Source organism: Ornithorhynchus anatinus, chromosome Y5, assembly GCF_004115215.2.
Source record: "Ornithorhynchus anatinus isolate Pmale09 chromosome Y5, mOrnAna1.pri.v4, whole genome shotgun sequence".
NCBI classification, from domain to species: Eukaryota; Metazoa; Chordata; class Mammalia; order Monotremata; family Ornithorhynchidae; genus Ornithorhynchus; species Ornithorhynchus anatinus.
The window spans coordinates 859842-873063 of record NC_053179.1 but is presented as its reverse complement, the minus strand read 5'-3'; the positions used below and the strand labels follow the sequence as shown (position 1 = coordinate 873063).

The 13222-nt window shown below is 43.9% G+C and overlaps 1 protein-coding gene across 4 annotated transcripts in view; it reads left to right on the top strand.

Moving 5' to 3' along the window:
* Positions 1-491: 491 nt before the first annotated feature.
* Positions 492-13222, top strand: part of LOC114808758 (A-kinase anchor protein 8-like) — a 122692-nt gene continuing 109961 nt past the window's right edge. For 3 of the 4 annotated variants that reach the window (XM_029056599.2, XM_029056601.2, XM_029056598.2), the window contains exon 1: positions 492-608. In XM_029056599.2, coding sequence (XP_028912432.1) covers positions 596-608 — 13 coding nt within the window. In that variant the 5' untranslated portion in view covers positions 492-595. The remainder of the gene's footprint in view (positions 609-13222) is intronic. The other variant, XM_029056600.1, reaches the window with a different exon arrangement.

Below are 13222 nucleotides of genomic sequence, written 5' to 3'. Positions count from 1 at the left end.
GATTAAGACTATGAGCTCCACGAGAGATAAACTTGATAACTTTGTATTCTTTCCAGCGCCTAGTGCTTGGGGTTGTGCTTGGAATATAGTTAGCGCTATATTTACAATTATTTACAAATAATGGAATCAAGATTAAAGTTTTTGGGTCAAATATGTTTTTCTTCTTTAGGCAATAAAAACGATGCCATATCGCGTCGAACTCACTCACTCTGGTATTGGCCGTGCTTTCCGAAAAAGTTTGGCCTTTAGACTGTTGTTCTTATAGTAGGACCCTAAGTGACTTTCAGCCAATCAAAATATATTAGCGTGTTCATGGGTGACCTTGCCTGCAACCGATTGGCAAATCAGCCGACTGATGACTATGAAATGACGTACAACTTGGTGATGGGCAGAAATGACGGCCAATGAAAAAGATGGTATCGGTAGCTGACCAATATACTCGGGAGGCGGGTGAGACGGAAGTGACGCCAGTTGGCGCAGGCAGGAAGAGGAGGAAGAGGGGTTGTCGGGATACTGAGTGATTTGCTGCCCCGCGCTGTTGCTGTCACTGCAATTACTGCCATCTCCGCCACCATCGCCAACCCCATCACACATCATGAGCTACACAGGTAGAGCCGGGGCCCGAGGAATGGAAGTATAGAACGGGAACTGGAGCCTGCAATCCAGTAACTCCCCTCTTGGGTCGGGGAAACCGGGGGTTGTCTTTCCCGCGGCTTCAAAATGGCGCCTCATCGGGTAGGCCCACCATCTCTTCAGGTGACTTTCTCTTTCCCTTTTCAGCCGTAGGCCTTCATTTCTCCTTCATTTCTGAAAGCAAAGTATTGGTTTCAGAATTCCCTCATTCCCCTCGTCATAAATGTGTCTGCCTCCCTAACCTTTTGAGGCCCCCTGCATAAAAATCAACTTCCTTATTTTGCCAGTTTAATCCAGTTCCCTGTGTAATTCTGCTTAGCCTTCCAAGTTATTCTCCCCCTCCTTCCCGCCCGCAAATTCAGAGTTTGTATTAAAAATATTTTGTTGTAGCACAGTTTACTATTTTCCATATTCAGAAAAGTACGGACGGGCCACTTTGCTTCTGACTTCAGAGTAGAGAAAGGAGACAAGTACAGGAATTACGAGAATGTTCATTCCTTTTGTTCAGACAACAGATGATGAATAGTAAATCGGATCCCCGCATTACCCTAGTTTATATTATCCCGTTCTTGACTTTTAATTACTTACGTTTTTGTCCCTAAAGCGTATTCCTGACAATGATGAAATTCCTGAAAGTGGGATTTTTTTTCCTACAGAATTCACTTTTGAAGGAAAATGACTGTTTATCCTCCTCCGGATGACTACTTAAAACTAATAAATGGATTCGACATTATGATGGGTTATGAAATTATAATATTCTGACCTAATTAACGTTTACTTACCCCAGTGCTTAGAACAGTGTTTGCCATTTAGTAGGTTCTTAACAAATTATTTAAAAAATGAAATCAAAGGGTTAAATGCCTATTTAAGTTATTGCACTCACAGAGCACAATGTTGTCTACTGCCACTGACCCCTTTCCTACTTCCTTCCTCTGGCCTGGAGCTCCCTCCCTTTTCATATACATCAGACCACCACTCTCCCCACCCTTAAAGCCTCATTAAAGTCATATCTCCAAGAGTCCTTCCCCAATTCGTCTTCCTTTTTCCCAGCTCCCTTTCTCTTTTGCGTCACGAGTGTACTTGGGTCTTTGACCTTTGAGCATCTGATATTCACCCCATCCTCAACCCCATAGCTCTTCTGCACATATCTTTAAATTAAATATAAATTATTCATATTAACGTCCGTGTACCCCTGTAAGCCTTTAAGCTCATACTCTCCTAAGCTGTTAGTACAGTGCTTTGTACATAGTAAACCCTCAATAAATTCAGTTGATTGATTAATTGCTTGAGAGGCTGTAACTGAAGCCAGTGTTTTCCTCCCGGTGAATTTCAGTGGGGGAAATAAGCAGTATTCTTTACACATAGTGGAGATGAGAGGAAGAATAAAGATTTGATGTATCTATCCAAGTTTATATACATAGAGAAGCAGTGTGGCTCAGTGGAAAGAGCACGGGTTTAGGAGTCAGTGGTCATGGGTTATAATCCCAGCTCCGCCACCTGTCAGCTGTGTGACTTTGGGCAAGTCACTTAACTTCTCGGGGCCTCAGTTACCTCATCTGGAAAATGAGAATTAAGACTGTGATCCTCAGTGTGACAAACTGATTACCCTGTATCTACCCAGCACTTAGAACAGTGCTGAGCACATAGAAAGTGCTTAACAAATACCAACATTATTATTATTACTACATTTGTGTGCATGAAAATGAAATCATAGTAAGTATACAGATAAGCCAATGGCCAATCAGTGATTAATCTTTAGGGTGGCACAAACCTTAAGATAAATTACAGTGGGAGAAATGGCAGAGTATAAGCTTATGGATCATTAGGATGGGGTAAATATTAAGTCCTTAGGGGGAACAGATAGTAGATAGTCAAATGAGTAGATAATGCAGAAAGCAGGATGAATAAGGAAATAGAGGGCTTAGTTGCGTAAGATGTCTGGAAAAGAGGTGATTTTAGGAGTTTTTAATTTGGGAGGAGATGGACTGTCATAAATGGAGAGGGAGTTCTAGGCCAGAGGAGAAAGGGGACAAGGGGTCATTTGCAAGATACATGAGATTTAAGTGCAATGAATAGGTTGGCAATAGAGGAGTGAAGTGTTAAGGCTGTGTTGCAGTTGGAAATAAGATAAGGTAGGCAAGGAAGAGAAGTTGGGTGTTTTAAAATCAGTAGAAAGGAATTTCTGTTTGGTGGACAGGTGAATTGGCAATACCCTCGGGGTTTTCGGAGGAGTGAGAAGACATGGACTGTTTTGTATAAAAGCACTGACTGCTTTTATACAAGGGCTGCCAAGAAATGTAAATGGAGGAGAGACTGGAGGCAGGGAGATCAGCAAGAGAGTTGATACAGTAGACGAGGTGGGTAATTGCTTGGATCAGAGAAGCGGCGTGGCTTAGTGGAAAGAGCATGGGCTTGGAAGTCAGATGTTGTGGGTTAGAATCCCAGCTCCTCCACTTGTCAACTGTGTGACTTTAAGGCAAGTCACTTAACTTTTCTTTACCTCAGTTATCTCTTCTGTAAAATGGGGATTAAGACTATGAGCCTCACAGGGGGCAACCTGATAACCTTGTATCTACCCCAGTGCTTAGAACAGTGCTTGGCACATAGTAAGCGCTTAACAAATACTATCGTTTTTAATATCAGCATGGTAATAATGTTGGTATTTAAGCGCTTACTTTCTGCCGAGCACTGTTCTAAGCGCTGGGGTAGACACAGGGGAATCAGGTTGTCCCACATGGGGCTCACAGTCTTAATCCCCATTTTACAGATGAGGTAACTGAGGCACAGAGAAGTTAAGTGACTTGCCCAAAGTCACACAGCTGACAAGTGGCCGAGCAGGGATTCGAACTCATGACCTCTGACTCCAAAGCCCATGCTCTTTCCACTGAGCCACGGAGCAGTTTAGATGTAGGGGAAGGGGCAAATTCTAGAGATATTGTGAAAGTAGACCAAAAGGATTTGGGGACAGACAGTATGTGGGCTGAATGAGAGAGATGAGATGATAATTTTGAGGTTTGGGCTTGTGAGGTAGAGGGTACTGGTACTGTCTGCACTGGTAGAAAAGTTAGTGTTTGGGTTCTGATAGTGTAAGGAGTTCAGTTTTGGACACGTTTAGCATGATGTGCCTTTGGGGATGTGTAGGTACACGCAACCTGAAAGAAGGAAATGCGAGCCTGCAGGGAATCAATCTATCTCTGATATGTATTATTATTATACTGTATATTATTATTAATTATTATTATCATTATTATGGTATTTATTAAGCACTGTGTGGCACGCTCTGGGGTAGATACAAGCAAATCGGATTGGGCACATCCTTGTCTCGTGGGGTTAACAGTCTCAATCCCCATTTTACGGATGAGGTACCTGAGGCCCAGAGAAATGAAGCAGCGTGGCTCAGTGGAAAAGAGCTTGGGCTTCGGAGTCTGAGGTCATGAGTTCGACTCCCAGCTCTGCCACTTGTCAGCTGTGTGACTGTGGGCAAGTCACTTAACTTCTCTGTGCCTCAGTTACCTCATCTGTAAAATGGGGATTAACTGGGTGCCTCACGTGGGACAACCTGATTACCCTGTATCTAACCCAGTCCTTAGAACAGTGGTCTGCACATCGTAAGCGCTTAACAAATACCAACATTATTATTAAGTAACTTGCCCAAAGGACACCCAGTAGACAAGTGGTGGAGCAGGGATTAGAACCCATGACCTTCTGATTCCCAGACCCGGGCTATATCCACAGTTTCATATTTACTAAGTAGGTGCTGTGTGCAGAGTACTGTACTAAGTGTTGGAAGAGTATGTATAGTAGAATTAGGAGATACATTCCCTGTCCACAACAAGCTAGAGAGGGGAAAGTAGTTGGACCTGGAGATGTAAATCTGGGAATCTTCCACATAGAGATGATAGTTGAAGCCATGGAAGTGAGTGAGTTCTCCAACGGAGTGGTGTAAGTGGAGACTAGAAGGGGACCCAGAATGGAGTGAGGAGGGACTCCCACAGTTAGAGGCTAGGTGGCAGAGGAAGAACTCACAAAAGAGTCATAGGTAGAGATAGGGTATTGTCACAGAAACCAGGGTTAAATTTTTCCAGTGTTGAAAATAGCTGAGCGGTCAAGGAAGATTTGGATGGAATTAGAGGCTTCTGAATTTGGGAAGGAGGTCACTGTTTGAGAGGTAAGTTTTTACGGGGTGGAGGGGACAGTAGGATCAAGGAGAAGCATAGTGAATTGGGGAAATGCTGATTTGAGGAATGTTGAGAGTCATGAAGAAGGTGAGATATTAAAAGAATTTAAAGGTGGGGACAATCGTATTCATTCATTTGTCAGTCGTATTTATTAAGCACTTACTGTGTGCAGAGCACTGTATTAAGTGCTTGGAAAATAGAATTCAGCAATAAAGAGAGAAAATCCTTGCCCATAATGGGCTTACAGTCTAGAACGGAGGAGACAGACATCAAAACAGTTAGACATCAGTAGAACCAATATAAATAAAGGGAATTATAGATATATACACATCAAAAGCGGTATTAAATGTATGCTGGGGGGGGGTAGAGCAAAGGGAGAGAGTCGGGGTGATGCTGAGTGGAGGGAAAACTGAGGAAAAGGGCGGGCTTAGTGTGGGAAGACCTCTTGGAGGAGGAGAGCCTTCAGTTGGGCTTTGAAGGGGGAAAGAGTGATTGTTTGGCAGAGTTGAGGAGAGAATGCATTCCAGGCCAGAGGTAAGACGTGGGCCAATGGTCGACGGTGGGACAGGTGAGAATGAGGCACAGTGAGAAGGTTAGCACCAGAGGAGCGGAGTGTGCGGACTGGGATGTAGAGGAGAGAAGGGAGGGGAAGTAGGAGGGGGCAAGGTGATGGAAAGCTTTGAAGCTGCTATTGAGGAGTTTTTGCTTGAAATGGAGGTTGATACGCAACCACTGGAGATTTTAGAGGAGGGGGGTGACATGCCCAGAACATTTCTATAGAAAGATAAGCCAGGCAGCAGAGTGAAGTGTAGACTGAAGTGGGGAGAACAGGAGGGTGAGAGGTCAGAAAGGATACTGATTTTGTAATCCAGGCAGGATAGGATGCGTGACTGTACTACCCTGGTAGCAGTTTTCATGGAGAGGATCTTGGCAATGTCGTCAAGGTGAAATCGGCAGGTTTTGGTGATGGATTGAGATTTGCTTTGTGCAAATTGGAAAATAAATTGCAGATTGGAAATTAAAGCATTTGGAAGAGTACAATATAATAGATTTGGTAGATGTGTTCCCCATCTGCAAGAGGCAATCTGGAGAGGAAATTAATTGTAGTCTTTGGGCATGTTGGTTCTTTTAGAAGTAAGTATTTTACATAAAGCAGAAGTAACTGGGAAATATTTTAGGTAAGGAAAAGTAAAGAGGGTCAAGTACAGAGATTCAATACAAGAGAATATGCTGAAAATCAGGTTTAAGATTTCGGAGCTTTTATATATTTGTTAAGCGTGTCTTATATGCCAGGCACTGTAACAACAATAACAATAATAACAATAATTGTGATTTTTTTAAGCACTTACTGTGTGTCAGGCACCGTACTAAGCTCTGGGTGGATATAAGCAGATCAGGTTAGACGGAGTCCCTGTCTCACTTGGGGCTCACAAGTCTTTATCTCCATTTTACAGATGGGTTCACGGAGGTACAGAGAATAATGATAATAATGTTGGTATTTGTTAAGTGCTTAGTAGGTGCCGAGCACTGGGGTAGATACAAGGTAATCAGGTTGTCCCATATAGGGCCCACAGTCTTCATCCCCATTTTACAGATGAGGTAACTGAGGCACAGGGAAGTTAAGGGACTTGCCCAAGGTCACACAGCTGACAAGCGGCGGAGCCAGGATTAGAGCCCATCTCCTCTGACTCCCAAGCCCGTGCTCTTTCCACTAAGCCACGCCGCCCCTCCACTGTACTAAGCGCTGGGGTATATACAAGTAAATCAGTTTGGACTCAGTCCATGTCCCTTCCACAGTCTTCATTGCCATTTTATAGATGATGTGATTGAGACACAATGAAATTAAGTGACTTGTCCAGTCACACAGCAGAAGAGTGCCAGGCCTGGGATTAGCAGCCAGATCCTTCTGACTCCCAGTCCTATGCTCCATCCAATAGGCCATGCTACTTCAAATGCCATGTGAGGTCCCATGGAATTGCATAAATTAAATTGGTGACTAGATAAAATCAAACCAGAAAATTCATTCAGTCGTATTTATCGAGTGCTTACTATGTGCAGAGCACTGTACTAAGCTCTTGGAATGTACAACTTGGCAACAGAGACAATCCCTGCCCTACAATGGGCTCAGAGTCAAAACGCGGGAAAAAGACAACAAAACAAAACAAGTAGTCAGAAAATCAAATAACCTATGAAGCCAGTATCCTAGGATTCTTGGAAATAGAAGTTTAACACCAGATTTGCAGGTATCCTGTCCGGTATTCACATTTCATATAAGTTTGGTTTTGTTACGTTTGGGCTGAATGAGCAGAAAGTGTTGATGAATCCGAAAGGCATATTTGTGAGACTTGTAGATAAGCAGTTTGGTCTAGTGCAAAGGGCCTGGGAGTCGGAGGACCTGGTTCTAAACCTAGCTCTGCCACTTACCTGCTATGTGTGACTATGGGCAAGTCATTTAACTTCTCTGTATTTCATTTGCCTAATCTCTAAGCTCTTAGTTGCAGTGCTTTGCACACAGTTAGTGATCAGTAAATATGATTGAATGAATGAATGTAAAATGAGGATTAAATCCTACTCCCTCCTATTTAAACTGGGAGCCTCAAGTAGAACAGGGACTGATTATTTTGTATATATCCCAGTGCTAAGAACAGTGCGTGACACATAGTAATAATAATAATGGTATTTGTTAAGCGCGTACTCTGTGCTCAGCACTGTTGTAAGCGCTGAGGAAGAAACAAGGTAATCAGGTTACCGCACATGGGCCTCATAGACACATTCCCTGCCCACAACGAGCTTACAAACTAGAGAGAAAGATAGATTAACATAAATAAATAATTTGTAATATATCATCTCTATATATGTGCGTAAGTACTGTGGGCTGAGGGTGGGGTGATTATCAAATGCCCAAGATCAGAGGTCCAGATGCGGAGATGATACAAAAGGGAGAGGTAGCTGGGTGAAAGAGGGCTTTATCAGGGAAAGCCTCTTGGAGGATGTGTGGCCTAAATAAGGCTTTGAAGGTGAAGAGAGTGGTGATCTGCTGTATTTGGTGTGGGAGGGAATTCCACCCTAAGGGGAGGATGTGGGAAAGGAGTTGGCAGTAAATTCAGGACACAGAGAGTAACTGTGAAGTGTGCAAGCTGGGCAGTAGTAGGAGTTCAAAGAAGTGTGATAGGATGGGGTGAGTTAATTGAGTTCTTTAAAGTCAATGGTTAGGAGTTTCTCTTTGATGCTAAGGTGAATTGGCAACCACTGGAGGCTTCTGAATGGGGAGATATGGGATTGGACTTTTTTTTTTTTTAAAGAAAAATAGGAAACAGCATGGCCCTAATGTAGAGAACACAGGTCTGAGAGTCAGAGAAATCCGGGTTCTGTCTCTTGGCTTTGTCACCTTGGGCAAGCCACTTAACTTCTCTGTGCGTCAGTTCCGTCATCTGTAAAATGGGGATTTAAGCGTGTGAGCCCCACATTGGATATGGATTGTGTCCAACCTAATAAACTTGTTTCTACCCCAGTGCTTAGTACAGTGCCTGGTGCATAGTAAGCGCTTAACAAATACCATAAAAAAAAGACTTATGAGATAGGGAGGCTACTTGATGGAAAAGATGAGGAAAGACAGGGATTGGGTGGGACCATAAAAGGCATGTTTCAGACATATTTAATTTGAGGCACTAGGTAGCAGGGTGGCTCAATGGAAAAGAGCACGGGCTTTGGAGTCAGAGGTCATGGGTTCGAACCCCGGCTCTGCCACTTGTTAGCTGTGTGACTTTGGGCAAGTCACTTCACTTCTCGGTGCCTCAGTTACCTCATCTGTAAAATGGGGATTAAGACTGTGAGCCCCACGTGGGACAACCTGATTCCCCTGTGTCTACCCCAGCGCTTAGAACAGTGCTCGGCACATAGTAAGCGCTTAACAAATACCAACATTATTATTATTATTACATCCAAGTAGAGATGCCCTAAAGGCAGGAGGAAATATTAGACTGCAGAAAAGGAGAAAGGTCAGTATTGAAGATGGAGCTTTGGAATCATCTAGAGAGGAAGGCTTTGTAGCCTAGTGGAAGGAGTAGTGGCCTGCAAGTCGGAGGACCTGGGTTCCAATTCAGGCTCCGCCTGTTGTCTGATATGTGACCATTTGTGACCTTGGGCAAGTCTGAGTCACAGTTACCTCTGCTGCAAAATAATATTTGTGGCATTTGTTTAAGTGTTTACTCTGTGCCAGGCACTGTATTAAGCGCTGGGGTATATATAAGCAGATGGGCAGCATACAAGACATCCCCATTTTACAGGTGAGGGAACTGAGGAAGAGAGAAGTTAAGTGACTTGCAGATTGTGGACCCAAGGCCTGTTCTCCCTCTTACTTAAACTTTGAGCCCTGGGTGGGACCTGATTACCCCTTCTTGGCACATAGTAAGCCATTAACAAATACCATTATTATTATCATTATTTTTATTATGGAGATGGTAGCTGAAGCTATGGAGAGAATCAGTTCCCTAAGAGCAGAACTGGGTGTAGATTGACAGTGGTGTAGTGTCTAAAGTACCTGAGAGTTTAGGAAGGTTAGGATAGAGTAGAGGCCATCAGATTTGGTGGTGAGGAGGGGCATTGGTGACCTTAGGGCAGTTTCATGGAGTGAAGGGAGTGAAAGCCAGAGTGGTGTGGATCAAGGGAAGAAATGGAGGAGAAGAATTGGAGACAACGCATGTAAGCAACTTACTGAGTTTGGGGAGGAATGGTTAGAGAAAGATGGGACAAAAACTGGAGGGAGATATGGAGTCAAGGGAGCTCTTTTAAGATATGGAAGACATGAGCAAGTTTGAAAGCATTAGGAAATAAGCCGTTGAAGAGTGAATGGTTGAAAATGGCAGACAAGAAAAAAGAGAGGAGGCAAGTGTTTTAATAAATGAATAAATGGGGTCAGTGGACTTTATTGAGCACTTACCATGTGCAGAACACTGTGCTAAGCGCTTTGGAGAGTACACTATAACAATAAACAAACACATTCCATGCCAAAGCAAGCTTTTAGCCTAGAAGGGTAAACAGACGGTAATATAAATAAATAAATTATAATTATGTTCCTAAATCCTGGGGGGTTGAGAGGCAGGATGAATAAAGGGAGTAAATCAGGGGAATGCAGAAGGGAGTGGAAAGGAGGGCTTAGTCAAGGTGTCTTGGAGGAGATGTGCCTTCAGCAAGACTTCAAATGGGGGGAAAGTAATTGTAAGTCAGGCTTGAGGTGGGAGGGCATTCCAGGTCAGAGGAAAGACGTGGATGAGGGGTCGGTGGTGATCAAGGTACAGTGAGAAGGTTGGCATTAGGGGAGCTAGCTGGGCGGGCTGGGTTATAGTAGGAGAGTAGCAAGGTGAGGTAGGAGGGGGCAAAGTGAGTGCTGTAAATGCACTGGTGAGGAGTTTCTGTTTCATGCATAGGTGTGTAGACAACCCATGATGGTTTTAGAGGAGAAGGGAAACATATCGAATATTTTTGTAGATAAATGATCCAGGCAGGAGGAGTGAAGGTGTGGAATAGAGTCGGGAGAGACAAGAGGCAGGAAGGTCAGCATGGAGGTTGATACAATAATTAAGCAGGATAAGAAAAGTGATTAACATGGTAGCAATTTGGTTGGAGATGAAAGGGTGGATTTTAAAAATACAGTGCTGTGAAAGTTGAACTGACAGGCTTTAGTAATGGATTGAGTTTGTCGGTTGAATGAGAGAGGGGAGTCAAGGATAGCACCAAAATTACAGGCTTGTGAGACAGGAATAATAATGATAAAAATGGTATTTGTTAAGCACTTACTAAGTTCCAAGCATTGTTCTAAGCACTGGTGTAGTTACAAGGTGAGAAGCAGCGTAGCTCAGTGGAAAGAGCACGGGCTTTGGAGTCAGAGGTGATGAGTTTGAATCCCAGCTCTGCCACTTGTCGGCTGTGTGACTGTGGGCAAGTCACTTAACTTCTCTGTGCCTCAGTTCCCTCATCTGTAAAGTGGGGATTAAGACTGTGAGCCCCACGTGGGACATCCTGATTCCCTGTGTCTACCCCAGCGCTTAGAACAGTGCTCGGCACATAGTAAGCGCTTAACAAATACCAACATTATTATTATTATTACAAGGTAATCAGGTTTTCCCACTTGGAGCTCATGTAGGGGGAAGGAGGGGTGGTCAAAGCTTGGGAAAGGGCAAAGCATGGAAAAGGGCTAAGACTGGGGGGTTGGGCGGGGAGGGGGCGCAGACCTAGGGGTCTCAGGTCCAAGGGGCTCTCCTGGGTCTCACTCATGAAGGATGGTGGTGCCGTTTTACTGTGTCGGGAAAGTCAGGGGGAGGACAGGGTTTGGGGGAAAGATAAGAACTTCTGGTGTAGACATGTTAAATTTGACAAGATGGGAGGAAGACATCCAAGTAGAGACGTTCTGAAGGCAAAAGGAAATGTGAGGCTGCAAAGAGGGAGAGACAACAGGGCTGAAAATGTAGATTGGGGAATCATTCACATAGAGGAAGGGATAATAATAATTGTAATTATGTTATCTGTTAAGTGCTTAGTATGTGCAAGACACTCTACTCAGTGCTGGAGTGGATACGAGCACATTAGGTTGGACTTGGTCCCTGTCCCACAAGGGGCTCACAGTCTCAATCCCTGTTTTACAGATGAGGTATAACTGAGACTCAGAATGGTGAAGTGACTTGACCAAGCAGACAAGTGGTGGAGTCGGGATTAAAACCCATGACTTTTGGCTCCCAATCCCATGCTTTTTCCACTAAGCAATGCTGCTTCTCAGGCGTCTTAGACAAGGGGGAGCTCATTGGTGACCTTTGAGAGGGCAGTTTCTGTGGAATGAAGGGGACGGAAGCCGGATGGAGGGGGTCAAGGAGAGGATTGGAGGAGAGAAGTTTGAGGGACAGGGTGTAGGAGTTTGAGGGAAAGGGAGTTTGGAGAGGAATGGCAGGAGGGAGCTGGGGTGAACCATGGGGTCAAGGGAGGGTTTTTTTAGGATAAGGGAGTCGTAGGTGTATGTATAGGTGGAGCGGGTAGATCTCTTCTTGGGTTCCTGCAGTAAAGTTTGGGAGATCAAACAGGTAAGAGGAGGGAGGGCTGAGAGGAGCAGGGAAGATTTTAGGGAGATCACCCCTTATGGTTTTAATTGGGATAACAAACTCTGCAGCCAGGTCATTAGGGGGTTATGTGGGGCTTTCTAGGGCTTGGAGAAGTGCTGAGTTCCCCCCAGCATTCTTATGGATATTTTTAAACTCTTGCTTCATTCGGTCAGTGTTATTCATTGAGCACTGACTGGACTATTCATTGTGCAAAGACTGTACTAAGCACTTGGGTGCCACATGGGGCTGCAGGCTTAATCCCTGTTTTATAGGTGAGATAACTGAGGCTGTTGATAGATTTGTTCCATAACCACAGTGAGCTTAGAGCCTAGAGAAGGAGGCAAACATTATTATTAAAAATATTGTAATATATCATTTTAAGATAAGTACAAAAATGCTCTGGGGTTGAGGGAGGGGCGAATACCAAACCCCCAAAGGTAATAGGTCCGAGTGTATAGGTGACACAGATGAGATAAGAAGCCAAAGAAAAGAGTGCTTCATTGGGAAAGGCTTCTAGGAGAAGTTGTGATCTTAGAAGGTGAAGAGAGTGGTGGTACGGAGTATATGCAGAGGGAGGGAGTTCCAGGACAGAAGGAAGATAAGGGAAAGGAATTGGAGCCGAGATGGACAAAATAGAAACACAGAGAGTAAGCTGGCAATACAGGAGTGAAATATGTGGGCTGGACTACAGTTGGAGATTAGGGAGGTAGGGAGGGAGGCGGTTGCTTTAAAGCCTATGGTAAGGAGTTTCTGTTTGATGTAGAGGTGAATAGGTAATCACTGCAAGGTTTTGAGCAGTGGGGAGACCTGGGCAGGATTTATTTATTTATTTTAGAAAAATGATCTGGACAGCAGAATGATGTATGGACAGGAGCGGGGAGAGAAAGGAGATTGTAAAATAAGCCAGCGGACAGGTTCAGTAATCAAGATGGTACAGGATAAGTGCTTCGATCAGAGTGGTAGCAGTTTGGATAGAAAAAAAGGTGAACTTTAACTATTTAATGAAGATCAGAACTTACAGAATATGATGATAGATTGAATGTATGGATGAATGAGAGAGATGAGTTGAGGACATTACCAAGGTTACACGCTTGTGTTTCCCCTTACCTTTGACTTATCGTGTCTGACTCTTCTGTCAGATTTTAAGTAATGAGGAGGGATCTTTTATCCTAACTGTCGCACTCTTCCCAAGTGCTTAATTCAGTATTCCACCCAGTCAGTGAATATAGTATTCATTAAGTGTGTATTTTGTTCTAGGAGGAACAGAAAGAAACTTGTCATCTCTGCTAGATTTAAAGGTAGTTGTTCTTATTTGCCATATTT